The following is a 27,745-nucleotide window of genomic DNA, read 5'->3' on the forward strand; positions in this document are numbered from 1 at the left end:
AGGGCCAGAGAAAGGGAAAATACATTAAATAAAACTTTTTCCCCCAACAAAGGAGAAGAGAGGGAGAGAGAAAAAGTGAGAGAAAGAGAACGCGAGAGAAAGATCAAGAGAAAGCGACATCAGAAGGGATGGTGACCTTGTGTCTCTGAAGGAGAGGATGGGCTGAAAGACTTATCAAAAGAAAGAGAGAAGAAGGCAGGAGACAATGAGTGAGAAATTAGAACTTTAATCTGTTTCCATGTGGACAGTTTCATGACTGTATTCTGTCCTCCAGTTAGTGTACATCACAACCTTCGGTATCTCTCACAGTCAGAGAAACAAGCCCAAAACTGCTGCATATCTGTATGTGCTGTCGCACAGTGTAACAACTATTGTACTTACTACATTTTTCACTGTACTTATACTGTATTTAGGGTAAGGGTTAGGGTAGGCTCGCACAAATCTCGTGTGGTTGACAGAATGTGAGAAGCCTTGGCTTCCGAGGGTTGGGGGGCCACAGTATCTGTGCGCTAGAGATTTCAACGATGAGTAGGACGTTCCTCCTCTCTAAAGCCCAGGAAGCTCTGATTCACACTCCCATTAGACAGCTCTGCAAGCATTATGTCAAAATACTTTTGTTACTCACCAAATATGGAGTGTCACTGAGCAATCATCATCATCTGAACTTCTAAAAAATATCTAGATAAAATGCACAAGCAACTGAAAAAAATACAAATTCGGCGTCTCATTACTGCCACCCACAGGTCAGGAGTCTACAACAGCTTAATATAGTGGAGGCATGTTTTCAGTTGCTTCTCAATTTTTATTTAGAAATTTTTGGGAAGTACATACCGGTCATAATGGGACTAAATGAAGAAATGTCTAATGGGAGTTTGAATTGTAACTTCCTGGGCATTAGAGAAGAAGCACGTCATACTCATCGTCTCTAACGCACAGATACTGTGGCAGGGTTGGGGATACTGCTGTACGTATATTAACAATGTTCATACACTGTACTTACAATAGTGTCCTCATTACTGTTTGATTAATAAAGTCCAATGTTACCACCAACTATCAATGTCAGAGGACACACGTATAGAACAGACGTGGGACCAGGCTACAAGGTAGCCTGAGTACCATCATGCCAACTCCTTGTCACTCATTGGTTGGACAAGGACAGCACTGGATATACCAAGGTGCTGTGAATTGCATGGAGAGTGCGATTGGTTAAAGCGGTCGGTAGATTCTCAGTAACTGTACCGCAACAAGAAAAAACTAAGTCTTTAGAAAAGCAGCAGGTTGATTTGACCGGTAGAGAATGGTACAAATGATGAGTGAATCAAAATACAGAAACAAACCAGTCCATGATGCAGTAACAAAGAGAAATGCAGCAGAAAGCAACATGGTGATACTTCGATTAAAAGTTACAAAACAAACCCCTTTTAGTTTTAAACTACACAGTAGAATAGACTCAGATCTCAGAACTCTTTCACTTTGAGGTTGGTAACAGCATCAACTTATAGATAGACAAGTTATAATAAGCAGCGCTAGCTAACACTTTGGAGTAAGGCTAACTTTAACTAGTGAGGTGGTACACGGTGTCCCTCATATCCACCATCCATCACATGGCTTATTCACAGGGGGAGAACACAGTCACCAATATTCTGAATTAGCTCCCTCCCTCGGCTGTCCCGACATGATAACAGATAACATGATAATATTAACAGCAGCTGCTGTACTGAAGCTAAGGGTTATTTAAGAGCTTACATCTAACAGAGAGAGCAAGCTAGACATCATGTCTCACTGCCATTCAATGTTAATAGAAAAGCAACCTAAGCTTTGAAATACAGAGCAGACATCATAAAGACAAATAAAAACATGTTGAGAAATAGCGACTGGATGAGAGACCGCATTATCTATGTCCTGTTTGTTTTCTTTCTGGAGTGGAGAAAGGAGGAGTAACAAACACTAAGGACGTCCAACAACAAAACAATAATCTAACAGAAATGAGTTCAAGTCCTTTATGTGAGACACGTCTAGGAGATCACATGACGTCTCTTGCCATGTCTTGCTGATGAAGAGGTTTGAATTAGTCTCCATTCTGACTGTTATGGCTTTTTCATAATATAGACTATAGCATTAGTCATATTCTTCATCAAAGCCGCAACTCGTCCTCGGGTGATTAAACTGCAACTTGGAGAGCGGAGGTACATTCATAATAAAGTTTAATATTTTAAACATTGTAATTATTTAACGTTTTCAAAAACGACCCAAAACACCTGCTTTTAGTCATCTCATTTCGCTCAATAAACGCACTTATTATCCTTAAATTTTCCATCACATTTAAAAAAAAATTGTACATTATTCTCAGAGTAGAGCAATAAAATGCTGATTGCTCCCAGAACAAGAGCACAGGACATATCCGCGATTTTGTGTCAAAAGTTTCCTTCAGTTGTATTTTAAATGGTATTGAGTGAAACCAGGAAGTGTAACGTGAGAAAGAGGGGCAGCGATGGTCTCAAACAATGAGCAACAAAGAGCCGAATACACCACTGAAAAAGATTGTCAAGTGAAATTATAGCAGCCGTATATAGAGATAAACTACAGTAATACACTGACTGAGGAGGGAGGGGTAAAGCTGTTAGGATAAGATGTTGGCTTGCTGGAGATAACATTCAACTAAATTCAATCTGTTCTTTCTGTTCACCCTACAGTAGTGGAACTGAAACCAGCGCTGCCATTGTTACTAACTACCATTCTCTCACAGCTCGTGTGTCAATAATCTCAACGTAAACCGGTGAAGCACTGTAAAAGAAAAAAACAAAGCCAGTTGTTCATAAAACATTAGAAACTTATACTGCTCAGATAGAAGGCAAAGGGGAGTGACATTGACTGGCAGTGTGCAGTCTGCTGCGGTAGGGAGGTAAAACTAACAAAGCAGTGGAAGGAGGGATGAACCAACCAACAGTGTTCAGTTTTTTAAATCTTAATTCTTAATTAATTCTTAGCTCTTTTATTTCTGTGAGTCACTTAAGAGAGACAACACTGACTGACTGACTGACTGCTGCTCTTCTTCTTCTGCAATAAGGCCTAGATAGATGATGATTACACCTATTCACTGTTCACTTTGGGTACGTCTCCAGTTCGTTCTGAACTCAGGTCCACGTCCACTTCCTGTGAAAGAGAAGCAGTAGCCTTGTCTCCTCCGTTCTCCGTTTGGCCTTCTTGTTCCTGAGTGGTAGCTGGGTCAGCAGCGTCTGGCGTGGTGAACTTAGCATCCATACCATCCTCCTCCTGGGCAGGGCTAGCACTTTGGCCAGCGTCCAAGGAGGTTAAGCTAACTTTTTTGCTAGCCTCCTGAATCAGGCTAGCATCCACACCAACCTCCAGGACTGGGCTAGCGTCCGTACCATTCCCGTTGACCACCACCTTCCCACCATCCCCGTTGACTATGAGGGAGGCTAGTTCCCTGGCTGCATCCCCCTGTCCCAGCTGCTGTACCTGGGCTAACACCCGTTCCACCGCTGCCTGGTCGTCTCCCTCCTCCTCGTCCTCCTCCTGAAGTTTCCTCAATATGAGGGGCAGCTTGGTGTCGGCCTCTGCGTTCTCCAGAAGGGAGATGTCGCTCTCCTCATAGCGGGGCACCGGAGCGTCCTCCTCCTGCTGCAGCTGGAAGTGCAGGCGCCTGGACTTGCCGCTGGCCACAACCCTCTCCAGGATCTGCTTCTCGGCCAGGCGCAGCTGGATGGCCACACGGGAGTGGAAGGAGAGGTCGGGATTCTCCAACGCACACTGGTCATCCTGGAGGACGGAGGGAGGTGGGGAGACATTGGGCAGAGAGGAAGGAAGTGAGGTAGAGGGGAAGGGAAGGGACACACAGAGACAGAGACAGACAGACAGACAGACAGACAGACAGACAGACAGACAGACAGACAGACAGACAGGACAGACAGGACAGACATACACATAAGGGGGAGACAGCGGGGGGGAAGCAGAGAGAGAAATGGATAACATACAGAAGGCAGAGTTTGTTAACTTATCGGGTTGAGAATGGGTCCTGTTGAAATATACTAAACATTACATGATACAACACTGATACAGAGTAGACACGCTGACCCAAAACAACACAGTGAGGTGGGTGAAATCTTCACTGACTTGGGAGCTGGTCTTGTAGGTCTGGAGCAGCAGGGCAGCCCTGGTCTCCAGGAATGTCCACAGTTTGATCTCATTGTCCCAGCTCACTGGGAACTCCGTGTTACCTAGTGTGAAAACCTTATTGATGGCATGTTCACCTACCAGGTAGTCCTTCAGCTCCTCTGTGGAGAGAAACGGTTAAATGGCAGTGAACCAGAATGGCAGGACCAATATGATTACAGAGGGAAAACACAAGTACACAATTCAGGTCTATTCATCAGAGGGCCAGATCTTTATAGCTAAACAGGTACACATATTTTTAAAGATGTCCATTTAGTTTAGTGACATTAATTTAAAAGAATATCAGACTAAGGTTAAGATAAGGAACTGTTATTCTACAGGTTGACTGGTAGCTAACTGCTGTTTTCCAGATCTTTCTTTTGATCGGCGATATTATGTAAGGCTCGATTACGCTGGAGGAGGGTACATGAAAGGAGAGGACATAAAAGGAGGGGAGGATGAAAAGGAGGGGAGGATGAAAGGAGGGGAGGATGAAAGGAGGGGAGAATGAAAGGAGGGGAGGATGAAGGGAGGGGAGTATGAAAAGGAGGGTGAAAGGAGGAGAGGATGAAAAGGAGGGGACGGTGAAAGGAGGGGACGTTGAAAGGAGGGGAGGATGAAAGGAGGGGAGGATGAAAGGAGGGGAGGATGAAAGGAGAGGAGGATGAAAGGAGGGGAGGATGAAAGGAGGGTGAAAGGAGGAGAGGATGAAAAGGAGGGGACGGTGAAAGGAGGGGAGGATGAAACGAGGAGAGGATGCAAGGAGGAGAGGATGCAAGGAGGGGAGGATGCAAGGAGAGGAGTATGAAAGGAGAGGAGTATGAAAGGAGGGGACGGTGAAAGGAGGGGACGGTGAAAGGAGGGGACGGTGAAAGGAGGGGACGGTGAAAGGAGGGGAGGATGAAAGGAGAGGAGGATGAAAGGAGAGGAGGATGAAAGGAGAGGAGGATGAAAGGAGGGGAGGATGAAAGGAGGGGAGGATGAAAAGGAGGGTGAAAGGAGGAGCAGATGAAAAGGAGGGGACGGTGAAAGGAGGGGACATGAAAGGAGGGGAGGATGAAAGGAGGGGAGGATGAAAGGAGGGGAGTATGAAAGGAGGGGAGTATGAAAGGAGAGGACGGTGAAAGGAGGGGAGGCTGAAAGGAGGATGAAAGGAGGGAGGATGAAAGGAGAGGAGGATGAAAGGAGAGGAGGATGAAAGGAGGAGCGGATGAAAAGGAGGGGACGGTGAAAGGAGGGGAGGATGAAAAGGAGGGTGAAAGGAGGAGCGGATGAAAAGGAGGGGACGGTGAAAGGAGGGGAGGATGAAAAGGAGGAGGATGAAAGGAGGGGAGGATGAAAAGGAGGGTGAAAGGAGGGGAGGATGAAAGGAGAGGAGGATGAAAGGAGAGGAGTATGAAAAGAGGGGACGGTGAAAGGAGGGGAGGATGAAAGGGAGGAGGATGAAAGGAGGGGAGGATGAAAAGGAGGGTGAAAGGAGGGGAGGATGAAAGGAGAGGAGGATGAAAGGAGGGGAGGATGAAAGGAGGGGAGGATGAAAGGAGGGGAGGATGAAAGGAGGAGCGGATGAAAAGGAGGGGACGGTGAAAGGAGGGGACATGAAAGGAGGGGAGGATGAAAGGAGGGGAGTATGAAAGGAGAGGAGGATGAAAGGAGGGAGGATGAAAGGATAGGAGGATGAAAGGAGGGAGGATGAAAGGATAGGAGGATGAAAGGAGGGAGGATGAAAGGAGAGGAGGATGAACGGAGGGAGGATGAAAGGAGAGGAAAATGAAAGGAGGGGAGGATGAAAAGGAGGGGAGGATGAAAAGGAGGGGAGGATGAAAAGGAGGATGAAAGGAGGGGAGGATGAAAGGGAGGAGGATGAAAGGAGGGGAGGATGAAAGGAGGGGAGGATGAAAAGGAGGGTGAAAGGAGGAGCAGATGAAAAGGAGGGGACGGTGAAAGGAGGGGACATGAAAGGAGGGGAGGGTGAAAGGAGAGGAGGATGAAATGAGGGAGGATGAAAGGTGAGGAAAATGAAAGGAGGGGAGGATGAAAAGGAGGGGAGGATGAAAAAGGAGGATGAAAGGAGGGGAGGATGAAAGGGAGGAGGATGAAAGGAGAGGAGGATGAAAGGAGGGGAGGATGAAAGGAGGGGAGGATGAAAGGAGGGGATGATGAAAGGAGGGAGGATGAAAGGAGGGAGGATGAAAGGAGGGAGGATGAAAGGAGGGTGAAAGGAGGAGCGGATGAAAAGGAGGGGACGGTAAAAGGAGGGGAGGATGAAAGGAGAGGAGGATGAAAGGAGGGGAGTATGAAAGGAGGGGAGAATGAAAGGAGGGGAGGATGAAATGAGGGGACATGAAAGGAGGGAGGATGAAAGGAGGGAGGATGAAAGGAGGGGAGGATGAAAGGAGGGGAGGATGAAAGGAGAGGAGGATGAAAGGAGAGGAGGATGAAAGGAGAGGAGGATGAAAGGAGGGAGGATGAAAGGAGAGGAAAATGAAAGGAGAGGAGGATGAAAGGAGGGGAGGACGAAAGGAGGGGAGGATGAAAAGGAGGGTGAAAGGAGGAGCGGATGAAAAGGAGGGGACGGTGAAAGGAGGGGAGGATGAAAGGAGAGTAGGGTGAAAGGAGGGGAGGGTGAAAGGAGGGGACGGTGAAAGGAGAGGAAGATGAAAGGAGAGGAGGATGAAAGGAGAGGAGGATGAAAGGAGAGGAGTATGAAAGGAGAGGAGTATGAAAGGAGAGGAGTATGAAAGGATGGGACGGTGAAAGGAGGGGACGGTGAAAGGAGGGGACGGTGAAAGGAGAGGAGGATGAAAGGAGAGGAGGATGGAGGGGAGGATGAAAGGAGGGAGGATGAAAGGAGAGGAGGATGAAAGGAGATAGGATGAAAGGAGAGAGGATGAAAGGAGGGGAGGATGAAGGGAGGGGACGGTGAAAGGAGGGGAGGATGGAGGGGAGGATGAAAGGAGGGGACATGAAAGGAGGGAGGATGAAAGGAGAGAGGATGAAAGGAGGGGAGGATGAAAGGAGGGGAGGATGAAAGGAGGGGACGGTGAAAGAAGGGGAGGATGACTGCCTAATATGTTCAAACACTACACAAATGCACAACATGCGCAAACACACACATCATAATACACACACACACACACACACACCATAATACACACACACACTAAACACACATGAAAGGAGAGGAGGATGAAAGGAGGAGCGGATGAAAAGGAGGGGACGGTGAAAGGAGGGGAGGATGAAAAGGAGGGTGAAAGGAGGAGCGGATGAAAAGGAGGGGACGGTGAAAGGAGGGGAGGATGAAAAGGAGGGTGAAAGGAGGGGACGGTGAAAGGAGGGGACATGAAAGGAGGGGAGGATGAAAGGAGGGAGGGGACATGAAAGGGGAGGAGGATGAAAGGAGGGAGGATGAAAGGAGAGGAGGATGAAAGGAGGGAGGGGACATGAAAGGGGAGGAGGATGAAAGGAGGGAGGATGAAAGGAGAGGAGGATGAAAGGAGAGGAGGATGAAAGGAGGGGAGGATGAAAGGAGGGGAGGATGAAAAGGAGGGTCTCTCTGTCTGTCTGTCTGGCTCTCTCTGTCTGTCTGTCTGGCTCTCTCTGTCTGTCTGTCTGGCTCTCTCTGTCTGTCTGTCTGGCTCTCTCTGTCTGTCTGTCTGGCTCTGTCTGTCTGTCTGTCTGGCTCTCTGTCTGGCTCTCTGTCTGGCTCTCTGTCTGGCTCTCTGTCTGTCTGTCTGTCTGGCTCTCTGTCTGTCTGTCTGTCTGGCTCTCTGTCTGTCTGTCTGTCTGTCTGTCTGTCTGTCTGGCTCTCACTCACTCTCTGTCTGTCTGGCTCTCACTCACTCTCTGTCTGTCTGGCTCTCACTCACTCTCTGTCTGTCTGGCTCTCACTCACTCTCTGTCTGTCTGGCTCTCACTCACTCTCTGTCTGTCTGGCTCTCACTCACTCTCTGTCTGTCTGGCTCTCACTCACTCTCTGTCTGTCTGTCTCGCTCTCACTCACTCACTCTCTGTCTGGCTCTCACTCACTCTCTGTCTGTCTCGCTCTCACTCACTCTCTGTCTGTCTGTCTCGCTCTCACTCACTCTCTGTCTGTCTGTCTCGCTCTCACTCACTCTCTGTCTGTCTCGCTCTCACTCACTCTCTGTCTGTCTCGCTCTCACTCACTCTCTGTCTGTCTCGCTCTCACTCACTCTCTGTCTGTCTCGCTCTCACTCACTCTCTGTCTGTCTCGCTCTCACTCACTCTCTGTCTGTCTCGCTCTCACTCACTCTCTGTCTGTCTCGCTCTCACTCACTCTCTGTCTGTCTCGCTCGCTCGCTCTCTGTCTGTCGCTCGCTCTCGCTCTCTGTCTGTCTGTCGCTCTCTGTCTGTCGCTCGCTCTCTGTCTGTCGCTCTCGCTCTCTGTCTGTCGCTCGCTCGCTCTCTGTCGCTCTGTCTGTCGCTCGCTCTCGCTCTCTGTCTGTCTCTCGCTCTCTGTTGCTCTGTCTGTCTCTCGCTCTCTGTCTCTCTCGCTCTCTGTCTCTCTCTCTCGCTCACTTTCTTTGTCTCGCTCACTTTCTTTGTCTCGCTCACTTTCTTTGTCTCTCGCTCTCTTTGTCTGTCTGTCTGTCGCTCTCTGTCTGTCTGTCTGTCTCTCGCTCTCTGTCTGTCTGTCGCTCGCTCTCTGTTGCTCTCTGTCTGTCTCTCGCTCTCTGTTGCTCTGTCTGTCTCTCGCTCTCTGTCGCTCTCTGTCTCTCTCGCTCTCTGTCTCTCTCTCTCTCGCTCACTTTCTTTGTCTCGCTCACTTTCTTTGTCTCGCTCACTTTGTCTCTCGCTCTCTTTGTCTGTCTGTCTGTCTGTCGCTCTCTGTCTGTCTGTCTGTCGCTCGCTCTCTGTCTGTCTGTCTGTCGCTCGCTCTCTGTCGCTCTCTGTCTGTCGCTCGCTCTCTGTCGCTCTCTGTCTGTCGCTCGCTCTCTGTCGCTCTCTGTCTGTCGCTCGCTCTCTGTCGCTCGCTCTCTGTCTGTCGCTCTCTCTCTGTCTGTCGCTCTCTCTCTGTATGTCGCTCTCTCTCTGTCTGTCGCTCGCTCTCTGTCTGTCGCTCGCTCTCTGTCTGTCGCTCGCTCGCTGTCTGTCGCTCGCTCGCTGTCTGTCGCTCGCTCGCTGTCTGTCGCTCGCTGTCTGTCGCTCGCTCGCTGTCTGTCTCGCTCTCTGTCTGGCTCTCACTCTCTGTCTGTCTCGCTCTCTGTCTGTCTCGCTCTCTGTCTGTCTCGCTCTCTGTCTGTCTCGCTCTCTGTCTGTCTCGCTCTCGCTCTCTGTCTGTCTCGCTCTCGCTCTCTGTCTCGCTCTCGCTCTCTGTCTGTCTCGCTCTCTGTCTGTCTCGCTCTCTGTCTGTCTCGCTCTCTGTCTGTCTCGCTCTCTGTCTGTCTCGCTCTGTCGCTCTCTGTCTGTCTCTGTCTGTCTCGCTCTCGCTCTCTGTCTGTCTCGCTCTCTGTCTGTCTCACTCTCTGTCTGTCTCGCTCTCTGTCTGTCTCGCTCTGTCTGTCTGGCTCTGTCGCTCTCTGTCTGTCTGGCTCTGTTGCTCTCTGTCTGTCTGGCTCTCGCTCTCTGTCTGTCTGGCTCTCGCTCTCTGTCTGTCTGTCTGTGTCTGTCTGTCTGTCTGTCTGTCTGTCTGTCTGTCTGTCTGTCTGTCTGTCTGTCGCTCGCTCTCGCTCTCTGTCTGTCTCTCGCTCTCTGTTGCTCTGTCTGTCTCTCGCTCTCTGTCTCTCTCGCTCTCTGTCTCTCTCTCTCGCTCACTTTCTTTGTCTCGCTCACTTTCTTTGTCTCGCTCACTTTCTTTGTCTCTCGCTCTCTTTGTCTGTCTGTCTGTCGCTCTCTGTCTGTCTGTCTGTCTCTCGCTCTCTGTCTGTCTGTCGCTCGCTCTCTGTTGCTCTCTGTCTGTCTCTCGCTCTCTGTTGCTCTGTCTGTCTCTCGCTCTCTGTCGCTCTCTGTCTCTCTCGCTCTCTGTCTCTCTCTCTCGCTCACTTTCTTTGTCTCGCTCACTTTCTTTGTCTCGCTCACTTTGTCTCTCGCTCTCTTTGTCTGTCTGTCTGTCTGTCGCTCTCTGTCTGTCTGTCTGTCGCTCGCTCTCTGTCTGTCTGTCTGTCGCTCGCTCTCTGTCGCTCTCTGTCTGTCGCTCGCTCTCTGTCGCTCTCTGTCTGTCGCTCGCTCTCTGTCGCTCTCTGTCTGTCGCTCGCTCTCTGTCGCTCGCTCTCTGTCTGTCGCTCTCTCTCTGTCTGTCGCTCTCTCTCTGTCTGTCGCTCTCTCTCTGTCTGTCGCTCGCTCTCTGTCTGTCGCTCGCTCTCTGTCTGTCGCTCGCTCTCTGTCGCTCGCTCGCTCTCTGTCGCTCGCTGTCTGTCGCTCGCTCGCTGTCTGTCGCTCGCTGTCTGTCGCTCGCTCGCTGTCTGTCTCGCTCTCTGTCTGGCTCTCACTCTCTGTCTGTCTCGCTCTCTGTCTGTCTCGCTCTCTGTCTGTCTCGCTCTCTGTCTGTCTCGCTCTCTGTCTGTCTCGCTCTCGCTCTCTGTCTGTCTCGCTCTCGCTCTCTGTCTCGCTCTCTGTCTGTCTCGCTCTCTGTCTGTCTCGCTCTCTGTCTGTCTCGCTCTCTGTCTGTCTCGCTCTCTGTCTGTCTCGCTCTGTCGCTCTCTGTCTGTCTCTGTCTGTCTCGCTCTCGCTCTCTGTCTGTCTCGCTCTCTGTCTGTCTCACTCTCTGTCTGTCTCGCTCTCTGTCTGTCTCGCTCTGTCTGTCTGGCTCTGTCGCTCTCTGTCTGTCTGGCTCTGTTGCTCTCTGTCTGTCTGGCTCTCGCTCTCTGTCTGTCTGGCTCTCGCTCTCTGTCTGTCTGTCTGTGTCTGTCTGTCTGTCTGTCTGTCTGTCTGTCTGTCTGTCTGTCTGTCTGTCTGTGTCTGTCTGTCTGAGGCAGAGAGAAGCAGAGAGAGAGTGTGTGTGTGTCTTACCCTCAGTCATACAGAAGACTCTGAGGAAGGCTAGTAGCTGGGCAGAGATTGGAGGATCGCTGCAGTGCAGGGCAAAGATACTGGACCTGATGAGGGGGGTGAGAGAGGCAGAGAGGGCAAGAGAAAGAGTGAAAAAGAAACATCATAGTACAGACACAACAACTTCTTCAATTCACATTACCCTTTGCACACACAGATATGACCTCATAAAGCTAGACCAGTAGACCCCACAGGACCTTGTAGCCCCAACCCTCCCCGTACACCTTACGGGAAAAAAAACCTTCCACAACGAATCCCTGTATGACGAGAACTATCTAAAACCCTGATCAGTGGCTTGGTAGGTACAGTAGATGTTAATGGTGGCCAGTGGCCCACAATTAACCCAGGCCCACTCACGTTTAGCATGGAGGCCGAACTATGATCCCCTGATGCAATTTTAATAGCCACTCAATCAATTACAAGCAAGAGAGAGTGAATGCGCAAGAGACAGAGAGACCACTACACCACGGGTGACCAGGCTGGTGGGGTGACCAGGCTGGTGGGGTGACCAGGCTGGTGGGGTGACCAGGCTGGTGAGCCGGTGTGGGTGCTGGCTTCTGTTCCAGCCAAGCAGAATAGTTTTTGGGGCTTTGGTCATTTGAAATCTATCCAGAATAAACATTGCATCATTGGCTCAGAATAGGTCCCTATACCATGAGAGAACCTTTCTATCCTTCCCTTGACATTTCCATCAACAGGAAGCTTAATCATTTTATCATTACATTAATATCATGCAGCCCTCCCCCTCTGTCATTTTAAACGCTTTTTAATCTCTTATTGATGGGGCATTCTGGAAATTAGATTAGAAAGCCTTTGTTGAAATGAAATTGGTACTTAATGCAGGTATAACCAAGGATGTGTTATTTTCCAAATCACATACAATTTGTCTGATGATTTAGGCATATGTACTTTGGATGGTGCCCTCATTGATTGTGTTCCCGCTTATAAATATCTGGGCATCTGAATGGATAAAAAGATATCTTTTAAAAAACATGTTGAGTAGTTAAGAAATGAACAATTAAAATAGGCTTCTTCTATAGGAACTGGTCCGGTCTTCATTAAAGAGCAGAACGAAATCATTCAGCCAACATTCATTCTGGTTATGGACTATGGCGATATCGTCTATATGAATGCAGCTGCCACTGTATTGAAGCCATTGGACGAACTGTATCATAGTGCATTGCGCTTTATTGCGGGCGATGTTTCAGTAGACATCATTGCATTTTGTATCAGAAAGTAGGCTGGCCCTCTTTGAAGTCTCATAGATCGTTGCAATGTGCTCTTTTTGTCTAGAACGCCTTCTTGCATAAACTTCCGCCATACCCAACTTCAAACCTAACCTACAGACGTATAAGTTACCAGACCCGGACTCAGGGATGGCTAACCCTACCAAGTTAGATAAATATGCTTTAAGTTTCTTAGCACCTCATGTGGAATAATCTCCAGAGTTGGTACCTCTGGCCGATTCAGGCAGATGGCCTTTTAACTGAAGAATGTGTGATTCATATGATTGTGTTTAGCTTTTCGTGTATTGTGTAATTGTTGTGTATATACCGTAGATATGTATAGTGTAATTGACGTGTATATACAGTAGATATGTACAGTATAATTGATGTGTATATACCGTAGATATGTACAGTATAATTTATGTGTATATACCGTAGATATGTATAGTATAATTGATGTGTATATACACCGTAGATATGTATAGTATAATTGATGTGTATATACACCGTAGATATGTATAGTATAATTGATGTGTATATACCGTAGATATGTATAGTGCAATTGATGCTTGCAAGCTGAAGAACACCATCCCAACCGTGAAGCACGGGGGTGGCAGCATCATGTTGTGGGGGTGCTTTGCTGCAGGAGGGACTGATGCACTTCACAAAATAGATAGCATCATGAGGGAAGGAAAATTATGTGGATATAGTGAAGCAACATCTCAAGACATCAGTCCGGAAGTTAAAGATTGGTCGCAAATGGGTCTCCAAATGGACAATGACCCCAAGCATACTTCCAAAGTTGTGGCAAAATGGCTTAAGGACAACAAAGTCAAGGTATTGGAGTGGCCATCACAAAGCCCTGACCTCAATCCTATAGAAAATTTGTGAGCAGAACTGAAAAAGTGTGTGCGAGCAAGGAGGCCTACAAACCTGACTCAGTTACACCAGCTCTGTCAGGAGGAATGGGCCAAAACTCACCCAACTTATTGTGGGAAACTTGTGGAAGGCTACCCGAAACATTTGACCCAAGTTAAACAATTCGACAGCAATGCTACCAAATACTAATTGAGTGTATGTAAACTTCTGACCCACTGGGAATGTGATGAAAGAAATAATTCTCTATTATTATTCTGACATTTCACATTCTTAAAATAAAGTGGTGATCCTAACTGACCTAAAACAGGGAATTTTTACTAGGATTAAATGTCAGGAATTGTGAAAAACTGAGTTTAAATGTATTTGGCTAAGGTGTATGTAAACTTCCGACTTCAACTGTATAGTGTAATTGACGTGTATATACACAGTAGGTATGTATAGTGTAATTGACGTGTATATACACAGTAGGTATGTATAGTGTAATTGACGTGTATATACAGTAGATATGTATAGTATAATTGACGTGTATATACAGTAGATATGTATAGTGTAATTGACGTGTATATACAGTAGATATGTATAGTATAATTGATGTGTATATACCGTAGATATGTATAGTATAATTGACGTGTATATACAGTAGATATGTATAGTATAATTGATGTGTATATACAGTAGATATGTATAGTATAATTGACGTGTATATACCGTAGATATGTATAGTATAATTGACGTGTATATACAGTAGATATGTATAGTGTAATTGATGTGTATATACAGTAGATATGTATAGTATAATTGATGTGTATATACCGTAGATATGTATAGTATAATTGACGTGTATATACACAGTAAATATGTATAGTATAATTGACGTGTATATACCGTAGATATGTATAGTATAATTGACGTGTATATACAGTAGGTATGTATAGTGTAATTGACGTGTATATACACAGTAGATATGTATAGTGTAATTGACGTGTATATACACAGTAGGTATGTATAGTATAATTGACGTGTATATACAGTAGGTATGTATAGTGTAATTGACGTGTATATACACAGTAGATATGTATAGTGTAATTGATGTGTATATACAGCAGATATGTATAGTATAATTGATGTGTATATACAGTAGATATGTATAGTATAATTGACGTGTATATACAGCAGATATGTATAGTATAATTGACGTGTATATACAGTAGATATGTATAGTATAATTGATGTGTATATACAGTAGATATGTATAGTATAATTGATGTGTATATACCGTAGATATGTATAGTATAATTGATCTGTATATACCGTAGATATGTATAGTATAATTGATGTGTATATACAGCAGATATGTATAGTATAATTGACGTGTATATAGAGTAGATATGTATAGTATAATTGATGTGTATATACCGTAGATATGTATAGTATAATTGATGTGTATATACCGTAGATATGTATAGTATAATTGATGTGTATATACCGTAGATATGTATAGTATAATTGATGTGTATATACCGTAGATATGTATAGTATAATTGATGTGTATATACCGTAGATATGTATAGTATAATTGACGTGTATATACAGTAGATATGTATAGTGTAATTGATGTGTATATACAGTAGATATGTATAGTGTAATTGATGTGTATATACAGTAGATATGTATAGTATAATTGACGTGTATATACAGTAGATATGTATAGTGTAATTGATGTGTATATACCGTAGATATGTATAGTGTAATTGATGTGTATATACCGTAGATATGTATAGTATAATTGACGTGTATATACAGTAGATATGTATAGTGTAATTGATGTGTATATACAGTAGATATGTATAGTATAATTGATGTGTATATACCGTAGATATGTATAGTGTAATTGACGTGTATATACCGTAGATATGTATAGTGTAATTGATGTGTATATACAGTAGATATGTATAGTGTAATTGATGTGTATATACAGTAGATATGTATAGTGTAATTGATGTGTATATACCGTAGATATGTATATATAATTGACGTGTATATACAGTAGATATGTATAGTGTAATTGATGTGTATATACAGTAGATATGTATAGTATAATTGATGTGTATATACCGTAGATATGTATAGTGTAATTGATGTGTATATACCGTAGATATGTATAGTATAATTGACGTGTATATACAGTAGATATGTATAGTGTAATTGATGTGTATATACAGTAGATATGTATAGTGTAATTGATGTGTATATACCGTAGATATGTATAGTGTAATTGATGTGTATATACCGTAGATATGTATAGTATAATTGACGTGTATATACAGTAGATATGTATAGTGTAATTGATGTGTATATACAGTAGATATGTATAGTATAATTGATGTGTATATACCGTAGATATGTATAGTGTAATTGACGTGTATATACCGTAGATATGTATAGTGTAATTGATGTGTATATACAGTAGATATGTATAGTGTAATTGATGTGTATATACAGTAGATATGTATAGTGTAATTGATGTGTATATACCGTAGATATGTATAGTATAATTGACGTGTATATACAGTAGATATGTATAGTGTAATTGATGTGTATATACAGTAGATATGTATAGTATAATTGATGTGTATATACCGTAGATATGTATAGTGTAATTGATGTGTATATACCGTAGATATGTATAGTGTAATTGATGTGTATATACAGTAGATATGTATAGTATAATTGATGTGTATATACCGTAGATATGTATAGTATAATTGACGTGTATATACAGTAGATATGTATAGTGTAATTGATGTGTATATACAGTAGATATGTATAGTGTAATTGATGTGTATATACAGTAGATATGTATAGTATAATTGATGTGTATATACAGTAGATATGTATAGTATAATTGATGTGTATATACAGTAGATATGTATAGTATAATTGATGTGTATATACCGTAGATATGTATAGTATAATTGATGTGTATATACCGTAGATATGTATAGTATAATTGACGTGTATATACCGTAGATATGTATAGTATAATTGACGTGTATATACAGTAGATATGTATAGTGTAATTGATGTGTATATACAGTAGATATGTACAGTGTAATTGATGTTTATTGATGTGTTCATGCAGGTGGTATCAGCAGGACTCCCTGCTTCAATAAAGGTTGAATAAAAATAAGATCTATGAAGAAGACGGATGAAAGGAGTTGTGAGCCACATCGGGCTCTGGTCAAATGTAGTGCACTATAAAGGAATAGGCTGTCGTTTGAGACACAGCCTTAGTCTCCCAGTGTAGCCTTTGTTTTTTAAACTCTCCTCTCCTGGATCCACCAGCTCTGGGTAATGTAATAGTAATGCTGCTAGACTAGAGCAGGCCTCGGTAATGTGTTTGCAGTGTAATAATATCGGCCATGTCCTGCCAATTGTCACATTGATCAATTCACTGAAATGCAGGAAAATATTGCCTTCCTGAAATGACCTCCATCTCTGACATAATTGAGAGATATCATCTATTTCTTTCTCTCACTCTACCCCTCTTCTCTCTCCCAGTTTCCCTCCCTACCACCGTCCCTCCCTCCCTACGTATGTGTGTATGCGTGTCTCTCTACTTACGAGGGGATGCCAGCGCGGGCCAGCACCTCCGCCTTCATGGCGTACAGCCGTTCACTCTTGGACACCCCCAGTTTGATCTTGACTCTGTCATGGGCATTCTCCTGGAAGAAGAAGCCGTTGTGGATCACAAACTCAGCGTTGGATCGCGTCCCGTAGAAGATGTAGATCTGAGGACAGAGAAGAGAACAGCCACTCAACATGAAAGGGGTAGTTCAGTATTTTACAACTTAAATCTTAGCTGCTACCTCCCCCTGCAGAAAGTAAGTGTAATGCATGGTGTGGCTTTCTTTAAACAGCCACTACAAACTTCACTAGATAGCTGAAGTTCCCCTTTATCATCTGACTCCAACTAAACCGCTAAAAAAGTTATTGTACATCGGTATGGGTTGGCTCAGCAATGTGGTGAACATTCCACCTCCTATTCCCTCTGTACCATTTTCCCTCATAACCATGATATCATGTCTGATCTAGTGGAAGCTTCACAGGAGCACAGAGAATCCCCACACCACACCACTCACGTATGGCTCCAACATATTACATCCACATTTACAGATAGCAGAAGGGAACAGGTGAGAGGGAAAGCTGGAGAGAGCGGTAGGGGCAGTGGACAGATAGGAGGAGGAGTGATAAAGCTTAGTAGGTAAATGTAGCTTAGTGGTTTGTGTCTCTGTGAGCTCAGGCCGAGTCTGCATCTCAAATGCCTTTTCCCTATGTAGTGCACTACTTTTGACCAGGGCTCATAGGCCTGTAGAGCACCATATATGGAATAGGGTGCTATTTGGGACACACACTGCGAGCTCAGGGCACTTTGGCCGGATGGTGATATCTGCCAGAGGAATCATGGGATCAAGCGCTCCATTCCCCGTCAGCCTACCCCCTGCTGTCTCTCTGAATCTTATCAAATAATTCCCATTCTAAAGAGAAAGAGGTGGACTTCCATACTGTAGGGAGGGGGAGCACCAGAGGGTGAGAGAGGAGTGGGAGGAAGGAGAGGGAGCCCCAGAGGGTGAGAGAGAGGAGTGGGAGGAAGGAGAGGGAGCACCAGAGGGTGAGAGAGAGGAGTGGGAGGAAGGAGAGGGAGCAATAGAGGGTGAGAGAGGAGTGGGAGGAAGGAGAGGGAGCACCAGAGGGTGAGAGAGAGGAGTGGGAGGAAGGAGAGGGAGCACCAGAGGGTGAGAGAGAGGAGTGGGAGGAAGGAGAGGGAGCCCCAGAGGGTGAGAGAGGAGTGGGAGGAAGGAGAGGGAGCCCCAGAGGGTGAGAGACAGGAGTGGGAGGAAGGAGAGGGAGCACCAGAGGGTGAGAGAGAGGAGTGGGAGGAAGGAGAGGGAGCAATAGAGGGTGAGAGAGAGGAGTGGGAGGAAGGAGAGGGAGCACCAGAGGGTGAGAGAGAGGAGTGGGAGGAAGGGGAGGGAGCACCAGAGGGTGAGAGAGAGGAGTGGGAGGAAGGAGAGGGAGCACCAGAGGGTGAGAGAGAGGAGTGGGAGGAAGGAGAGGGAGCACCAGAGGGTGAGAGAGAGGAGTGGGAGGAAGGAGAGGGAGCACCAGAGGGTGAGAGAGAGGAGTGGGAGGAAGGAGAGGGAGCACCAGAGGGTGAGAGAGAGGAGTGGGAGGAAGGAGAGGGAGCACCAGAGGGTGAGAGAGAGGAGTGGGAGGAAGGAGAGGGAGCACCAGAGGGTGAGAGAGAGGAGTGGGAGGAAGGAGAGGGAGCACCAGAGGGTGAGAGAGAGGAGTGGGAGGAAGGAGAGGGAGCAATAGGGGGTGAGAGAGAGGAGTGGGAGGAAGGAGAGGGAGCACCAGAGGGTGAGAGAGAGGAGTGGGAGGAAGGAGAGGGAGCACCAGAGGGTGAGAGAGAGGAGTGGGAGGAAGGAGAGGGAGCACCAGAGGGTGAGAGAGAGGAGTGGGAGGAAGGAGAGGGAGCAATAGAGGGTGAGAGAGAGGAGTGGGAGGAAGGAGAGGGAGCACCAGAGGGTGAGAGAGAGGAGTGGGAGGAAGGAGAGGGAGCACCAGAGGGTGAGAGAGAGGAGTGGGAGGAAGGAGAGGGAGCACCAGAGGGTGAGAGAGAGGAGTGGGAGGAAGGAGAGGGAGCAATAGAGGGTGAGAGAGAGGAGTGGGAGGAAGGAGAGGGAGCACCAGAGGGTGAGAGAGAGGAGTGGGAGGAAGGAGAGGGAGCACCAGAGGGTGAGAGAGAGGAGTGGGAGGAAGGAGAGGGAGCACCAGAGGGTGAGAGAGAGGAGTGGGAGGAAGGAGAGGGAGCACCAGAGGGTGAGAGAGAGGAGTGGGAGGAAGGAGAGGGAGCAATAGAGGGTGAGAGAGAGGAGTGGGAGGAAGGAGAGGGAGCACCAGAGGGTGAGAGAGAGGAGTGGGAGGAAGGAGAGGGAGCACCAGAGGGTGAGAGAGAGGAGTGGGAGGAAGGAGAGGGAGCACCAGAGGGTGAGAGAGAGGAGTGGGAGGAAGGAGAGGGAGCACCAGAGGGTGAGAGAGGAGTGGGAGGAAGGAGAGGGAGCACCAGAGGGTGAGAGAGAGGAGTGGGAGGAAGGAGAGGGAGCACCAGAGGGTGAGAGAGAGGAGTGGGAGGAAGGAGAGGGAGCACCAGAGGGTGAGAGAGAGGAGTGGGAGGAAGGAGAGGGAGCAATAGAGGGTGAGAGAGAGGAGTGGGAGGAAGGAGAGGGAGCAATAGAGGGTGAGAGAGAGGAGTGGGAGGAAGGAGAGGGAGCAATAGAGGTTGGTTGCGTCGCGATTCTCCAGCCTTCTCCCAAAGTATGGATTTAACAACTGTGGAAACACCCTCCAGCCAATGCTTACACCACTTATTCAAACCTCCCTCCAGGCAATGCTTACACCACTTATTCAAACCTCCCTCCAGGCAATGCTTACACCACTTATTCAAACCTCCCTCCAGGCAATGCTTACACCACTTATTCAAACCTCCCTCCAGGCAATGCTTACACCACTTATTCAAACCTCCCTCCAGGCAATGCTTACACCACTTATTCAAACCTCCCTCCAGGCAATGCTTACACAAATCATTCAAACCTCCCTCCAGGCAATGCTTACACAAATCATTCAAACCTCCCTCCAGGCAATGCTTACACCACTTATTCAAACCTCCCTCCAGGCAATGCTTACACAAATCATTCAAACCTCCCTCCAGGCAATGCTTACACCAATTATTTAAACCTCCCTCCAGGCAATGCTTACACCACTTATTCAAACCTCCCTCCAGGCAATGCTTACACCAATTATTTAAACCTCCCTCCAGGCAATGCTTACACCACTTATTCAAACCTCCCTCCAGGCAATGCTTACACAAATCATTCAAACCTCCCTCCAGGCAATGCTTACACCAATTATTTAAACCTCCCTCCAGGAAATGCTTACACCACTTATTCAAACCTCCCTCCAGGCAATGCTTACACCAATTATTTAAACCTCCCTCCAGGCAATGCTTACACCAATTATTTAAACCTCCCTCCAGGCAATGCTTACACCACTTATTCAAACCTCCCTCCAGGCAATGCTTACACCAATTATTTAAATCTCCCTCCAGGCAATGCTTACACCACTTATTCAAACCTCCCTCCAGCAAATGCTTACACCAATCCTATGAAACTCCCTCCAGCCAATGCTTACACCAATCCTATGCTTTTAAATCCATGACAGGGAGTGTGGAAGTGCATACTTCTGTAAAAGGTGGAGAATTGTGATGCAGCCAGTGAGTAAGTGACAGGGAAGGAGTGAAACAATAACACACTGCTTTAGAGCAGAGGGTTGGACCGTTAAGCTTGGCTAGGTCCAGCTGACTCACACCCAGCTCTGGCCCTCTCCTTGACATAACAACACCAGTCAACCAGTCTGTCAAGGCCTCTCAGTTAGAGGTGAACATAACGTCACCCCTACAACACAACTAGTGATACTCAGGCCAGAGACTGAATCAATTACAGCGTACGGCTTCACAGACAGCTTGAGCTTTCAGGAGTGTGTTTGACTTGTACAGCAGCCTATCAAGCTCGAGTTCATTCAAATGGCAGAATACAATTGAACTCTGAACTGTGTGATGAACAACAAATAATACATAGGAAACAAACAAAAGAAGATACATGCAACATTCATTTAGGGAAATGTTGTGGCTGTTAAAAGTAACCCAGATGGAGGGAGTTGACTTAGAACCAACTGCCTTTTGATTGACATACATGATGCAATCAGATCCTACACAACCCATAGCAACTCAACATGATGTATAGTTCAAATAAGTCATGGCCCATAGGGCAGGGTCCTCTTGTTTCTGTAGCATGAGGCAGCTTGGTGTACATGTACACCACTGGACAATTTGTATAGTCGCTAAAGAGTATAATGTGCCGTAGGTCCATGCTACCCTGACCCGACTCACCTGTTCATTCTCTTTGTAGTCCTGCAGAGCCACACACTCACACCTGTCATCCTCCAGGTTGTAACCAGTGGTGATCTGAACAACACACAAACTGTAATTCAGCCATTCACTGATTGATTTGAACCAGTCCTTGATTCAATTAGGTTTTTCCAACGGTCACTAATCAAACATATTTAAACATCGCAATACACTTTACAGTCAAAATAAATGGAGTAGTTATACTTCAGAGCTGCAGTGAATTCTGGGAGCTTCTTCACTGACTGACTGGCGATACAATTTGCAGAACATTTATTTTATAATACATGACCAGCTTCTCTCCTAGTATTAAAACGCTATATATCCATCATCCATTCCTTTAATAACAAGCTCAAGAGACTAACGAACTAAATCAGAAAGCACATTTATTTCAAAACATGAATGTATTAGTTTAGCATAAATAATCAAGGTCTGTATCAATACAGATACTTCCCCAGATTCTGAGTTAGTGAGAGGTTTACACAAATAGGCAGAAATTAAGGACATTGAATGAACCCATACAATTATCACCAGTGAGAATAACAACATACTCAAGGAACTGGAGCTAAAGAACAGCAATACAATGTGGAAATATGTTGGAGGAAGTTGTAACCCATTTTTATTAAACAAACACCAAGGGAATATACAAGAAAGACATTTTAGTCTTTAAATGACTTGTTTCAGCTTTGTATCGGGTCTTCTAACAAATATCTAATTTGAGGAGCGTAAATGCAGTTAACATGCATACTAAAGGAGGGGATATTATTGCTCTGTTACAAATCAGTCACTAAACACAATCAAAGCCAAATGATTCAAATAAGTAACAGATGCCCATGAGATAAGCGTAATCAACTGAGGAAAACACAGTCTGTGTGGTTTCTCTCAAATCTAGATTTTTTCCCCTGAATAATTTAAAACCTCTCAAATAGTGGGACGAGGGTGGTAGTGTGCAGTAGTGTAATAGGCATGCTTCAGCCATGCAATAGGCATGCTTCAGCCATGCTTCAGCCAGGCAATAGGCATGCTTCAGCCATGCAATAGTGTTCTAATATGTATGTAGTAGCGTGTTTGTAGTACTCACCAGGCCGTTGGTGTGGTTACACATGTCCCAGAGAGGGATGAGGGCGAGGGTGACACGGCTACCGTCTTCTGTAGGGATCTGGTTCTGACGGGTCATCACTGAGGAAACCGCCCATCTACAGGGATTAAAGGTCATGGTAAACCAATCAGCAACAATATTCACTTTTCATGGACTAGCCAATCATAACAAGGGCCCTGTGTTTTTCCAGACCACGTGACCTGAGCAGGGAAAACTGAGGACCCCAGTTATACCCTCAAGTTTATGGAAATTCTACTAGTCCCCAAGACAATTTCCCAAAACTTGAGGGTATAACTGGGGTCCTCAGTTTTCCCTGCTCAGGTCACGTGGTCTGGAAAAACACAGGGCCCTTGTTCAACCACATCAGATAGCAAACCTTGCTACTAACCATGTTCCCATCCAAACATTTACCTGACGCATGAAAAAAGTCACGACCGAGCTGATGAAAGCATGAAATGCTGGTCACAATTTGATAAATGCAGACAGAAAATGTGTTCGTTCGACACGGTGGGATCTTTTTGTGTTGGTAAAAGAAATTATGAGAGAAATGGAGGTGGAAATGCACATTTTGATATATTAACAGAAAACCTTTTAACTTGTATTTTTCATTCGGTACATAGGAATTTAATGGCAAAAGTCATTTTTATGTGCACTATTTCATCACGCACAGCCTTTTATCAGTTTGATGGAAACATCTCTGGTGGGAAAATGTGCATATTGTTTTATGCAGATTAGAGAATATTTGCATGATAATCTGTCGCAAATTGGATGGAAACCTAGCTAACTTGAGGAATTGTGTAATCAAGTCGCCTGTTCTGAAGCCAACCAATGAGGACAATCAGTCCCAGTCATAACCTTGGCTTTAGTAATAGTTGAAGTATGGAAAACTAAGAGGTTATAGATGACAACCAGCCTGTTCTAGAGAACACTGTTGTGGATGAAATCTAGCCTTTAGTTACAGGCAGGTGATTGTTTAAGAATTTAACAATGGAGGATCTATAGTAATAATAATCTATATTAATTAATTCAAGACAAGTGCATCAAATGAGAATGCTGTTCATCGATTACAGCTCAGCATTTAACACCATAGTACCCTCCAAACTCGTCATCAAGCTCGAGACCCTGGGTCTCGACCCCGCCCTGTGCAACTGGGTCCTGGACTTCCTGACGGGCCGCCCCCAGGTGGTGAGGGTAGGTAACAACATCTCCACCCCGCTGATCCTCAACACTGGGGCCCCACAAGGGTGCGTTCTGAGCCCTCTCCTGTACTCCCTGTTCACCCACGACTGCGTGGCCATGCACGCCTCCAACTCAATCATCAAGTTTGCGGATGACACTACAGTGGTAGGCTTGATTACCAACAACGACGAGACGGCCTACAGGGAGGAGGTGAGGGCCCTCGGAGTGTGGTGTCAGGAAAATAACCTCACACTCAACGTCAACAAAACAAAGGAGATGATTGTGGACTTCAGGAAACAGCAGAGGGAGCACCCCCCTATCCACATCGACGGGTCAGCAGTGGAGAAGGTGGAAAGTTTTAAGTTCCTCGGTGTACACATCACGGACAAAATGAATTGGTCCACCCACACAGACAGCGTCGTGAAGAAGGCGCAGCAGCGCCTCTTCAACCTCAGGAGGCTGAAGAAATTCGGCTTGTCACCAAAAGCACTCACAAACTTCTACAGATGCACAATCGAGAGCATCCTGTCGGGCTGTATCACCGCCTGGTACGGCAACTGCTCCGCCCACAACCGTAAGGCTCTCCAGAGGGTAGTGAGGTCTGCAGAACGCATCACCGGGGGCAAACTACCTGCCCTCCAGGACACCTACACCACCCGATGTCACAGGAAGGCCATAAAGATCATCAAGGACAACAACCACCCAAGCCACTGCCTGTTCACCCCGCTATCATCCAGAAGGCGAGGTCAGTACAGGTGCATCAAAGCAGGGACCGAGAGACTGAAAAACAGCTTCTATCTCAAGGCCATCAGACTGTTAAACAGCCACCACTAACATTTAGCGGCCGCTGCCAACATACTGACTCAACTCCAGCCACTTTAAAAATGGGAATTGATGGAAATTATGTAAAAATGTACCACTAGCCACTTTAAACAATGCCACTTAATATAATGTTTACATACCCTACATTACCCATCTCATATGTATATACTGTACTCTATATCATCTACTGCATCTTGCCATCTTTATGTAATACATGTACCACTAGCCACTTTAAACTATGCCACTTTATGTTTACATACCCTACAGTACTCATCTCATATGTATATACCGTACTCTATACCATCTACTGCATCTTGCCTATGCCGTTCTGTACCACCACTCATTCATATATCTTTATGTACATATTCTTTATCCCTTTACACTTGTGTGTGTATAAGGTAGTAGTTGTGGAATTGTTAGGTTAGATTACTTGTTGGTTATTACTGCATTGTCGGAACTAGAAGCACAAGCATTTCGCTACACTCGCATTAACATCTGCTAACTATGTGTATGTGACTAATAAAATTTGATTTGATTTGATCAAATAAATATCAATCTGTGCTCTTGCTATAATGATGTCGAGGCGTGTTCTGAGAATTCTAAACATTTTAAACTGGGCTAACTGCTAACGGAGGTTCCTCCAGAAGGCCTCGGCACGCTGTCCTGGACCCTTCATTCCTACAACACATTGCCTGGTGGAAGAGGAGGCTTGCATCACACCCAATACAATGGGAAGATAAAAGGAGTGGATATAAATGATTCTCTCAAAGATCATTTGGCTCTAATGACAGAACAATGAGAACTAACCTGTCATCCTCGATGCTGACAGTTGTTCTACATTCTCTGACCGTCTTACACACACACACACACACACACACACACACACACACACACACACACACACACACACACACACACACACACACACACACACACACACACACACACACAGGGGAGGTGGAAGAAAGCCATTTAAAAAGCAGACCGACACAAACACCTACCTGTAGTCGTCGAACGTAAAGGCGTCCTTCAAGGGCAGTTTACTGGTGGTCAGATGAGTCTGGAAATTGAAGGCGAGGAAGAGAGAAAAGGAGAGAAAGAAGGAAATGGAGTGCAAGAAAGAAAGGTATAGATGGAGAGAGAGAAGAAAAAAATGGAGAGAAATGGAGTGAGGAGGGAAAGATAAAAACACAAAACAGTGAAATGTCATCATGCTGCTGCCTAACATCCTAAAAACAGTGTATGTTAGTGTGGTGTATGTTAGCGTGGTGTATGTTAGCGTGGTGTATGTTAGCGTTTGTGTGCGTTAGCGTCTGCGGTGCGAGGCTAGTATTAGGGTGGCGTTAGCCCCCCATACATTACTGTCAACTTAATGTGTTGTGCCCAGCAGACGTCATCAATCTGCTTCATCAAGTTGGGTGACAGAGAACCACCAGTGCCACAGAAATCTACATTTAAAGCCCCACACTGGACACCTCCAAGGGCTCATTTCCAACCTAGCAGGAGGTAGAGGTGGAGGGAGAGGACTAGTACAATACGCAGCTAAAAAGAGATATAGGTGGGGGGAGATAAGGGTGTGGTGGAGGGGGGAAAGAGGGAAGAGAAAGGGGGATAAGTAGAGATGGAGAGAGAGAGCAGGGCTTCCCCAACATGCAAAGTGAGCTGCAGCAAAAAGACTCCAGTTCAGTAGGAAGGAACCCACAGTGAGACACGTAACCAAGGCTCTCTCCACAGTGAGACACGTAGCCAAGGCTCTCTCCACAGTGAGACACGTAGCCAAGGCTCTGTCCACAGTGAGACACGTAGCCAAGGCTCTCTCCACAGTGAGACACGTAACCAAGGCTCTGTCCACAGTGAGACACGTAACCAAGGCTCTCTCCACAGTGAGACACGTAACCAAGGCTCTGTCCACAGTGAGACACGTAGCCAAGGCTCTGTCCACAATGAGACACGTAACCAAGGCTCTGTCCACAGTGAGACACGTAACCAAGGCTCTGTCCACAGTGAGACACGTAGCCAAGGCTCTGTCCACAGTGAGACACGTAGCCAAGGCTCTGTCCACAGTGAGACACGTAGCCAAGGCTCTGTCCACAGTGAGACACGTAGCCAAGGCTCTCTCCACAGTGAGACACGTAACCAAGGCTCTCTCCACAGTGAGACACGTAACCAAGGCTCTCTCCACAGTGAGACACGTAGCCAAGGCTCTCTCCACAGTGAGACACGTAGCCAAGGCTCTGTCCACAGTGAGACACGTAACCAAGGCTCTGTCCACAGTGAGACACGTAACCAAGGCTCTGTCCACAGTGAGACACGTAGCCAAGGCTCTCTCCACAGTGAGACACGTAACCAAGGCTCTGTCCACAGTGAGACACGTAGCCAAGGCTCTCTCCACAGTGAGACACGTAACCAAGGCTCTGTCCACAGTGAGACACGTAGCCAAGGCTCTGTCCACAGTGAGACACGTAGCCAAGGCTCTCTCCACAGCGAGACACGTAGCCAAGGCTCTGTCCACAATGAGACACGTAGCCAAGGCTCTGTCCACAGTGAGACACGTAACCAAGGCTCTGTCCACAGTGAGACACGTAACCAAGGCTCTCTCCACAGTGAGACACGTAACCAAGGCTCTGTCCACAGTGAGACACGTAGCCAAGGCTCTCTCCACAGTGAGACACGTAGCCAAGGCTCTCTCCACAGTGAGACACGTAACCAAGGCTCTCTCCACAGTGAGACACGTAACCAAGGCTCTGTCCACAGTGAGACACGTAACCAAGGCTCTGTCCACAGTGAGACACGTAACCAAGGCTCTGTCCACAGTGAGACACGTAGCCAAGGCTCTCTCCACAGTGAGACACGTAGCCAAGGCTCTCTCCACAGTGAGACACGTAGCCAAGGCTCTCTCCACAGTGAGACACGTAACCAAGGCTCTGTCCACAGTGAGACACGTAACCAAGGCTCTGTCCACAGTGAGACACGTAACCAAGGCTCTGTCCACAGTGAGACACGTAACCAAGGCTCTGTCCACAGTGAGACACGTAACCAAGGCTCTGTCCACAGTGAGACACGTAACCAAGGCTCTCTCCACAGTGAGACACGTAACCAAGGCTCTCTCCACAGTGAGACACGTAACCAAGGCTCTGTCCACAGTGAGACACGTAACCAAGGCTCTGTCCACAGTGAGACACGTAACCAAGGCTCTCTCCACAGTGAGACACGTAGCCAAGGCTCTGTCCACAGTGAGACACGTAGCCAAGGCTCTGTCCACAGTGAGACACGTAACCAAGGCTCTGTCCACAGTGAGACACGTAACCAAGGCTCTGTCCACAGTGAGACACG

At 46.4% G+C, this 27,745-nt stretch overlaps 1 protein-coding gene across 2 annotated transcripts in view; it reads right to left on the reverse strand.

The window, feature by feature from the left end:
* Nucleotides 1-210: 210 nt before the first annotated feature.
* LOC139563415 (actin-histidine N-methyltransferase-like) overlaps nucleotides 211-27,745 on the reverse strand; it is a 52,588-nt gene continuing 25,053 nt past the window's right edge. For both annotated transcript variants that reach the window (XM_071382065.1, XM_071382066.1), the window contains 7 exons: nucleotides 25,414-25,472; nucleotides 22,394-22,508; nucleotides 21,298-21,372; nucleotides 16,911-17,077; nucleotides 11,143-11,228; nucleotides 4,135-4,295; nucleotides 211-3,780 (listed from right to left, as the gene is read on the reverse strand). In XM_071382065.1, coding sequence (XP_071238166.1) covers nucleotides 3,091-3,780; nucleotides 4,135-4,295; nucleotides 11,143-11,228; nucleotides 16,911-17,077; nucleotides 21,298-21,372; nucleotides 22,394-22,508; nucleotides 25,414-25,472 — 1,353 coding nt within the window. In that variant the 3' untranslated portion in view covers nucleotides 211-3,090. The remainder of the gene's footprint in view (nucleotides 3,781-4,134; nucleotides 4,296-11,142; nucleotides 11,229-16,910; nucleotides 17,078-21,297; nucleotides 21,373-22,393; nucleotides 22,509-25,413; nucleotides 25,473-27,745) is intronic.

This window comes from Salvelinus alpinus, chromosome 34 (genome assembly GCF_045679555.1).
Source record: "Salvelinus alpinus chromosome 34, SLU_Salpinus.1, whole genome shotgun sequence".
Lineage (NCBI taxonomy): Eukaryota > Metazoa > Chordata > Actinopteri > Salmoniformes > Salmonidae > Salvelinus > Salvelinus alpinus.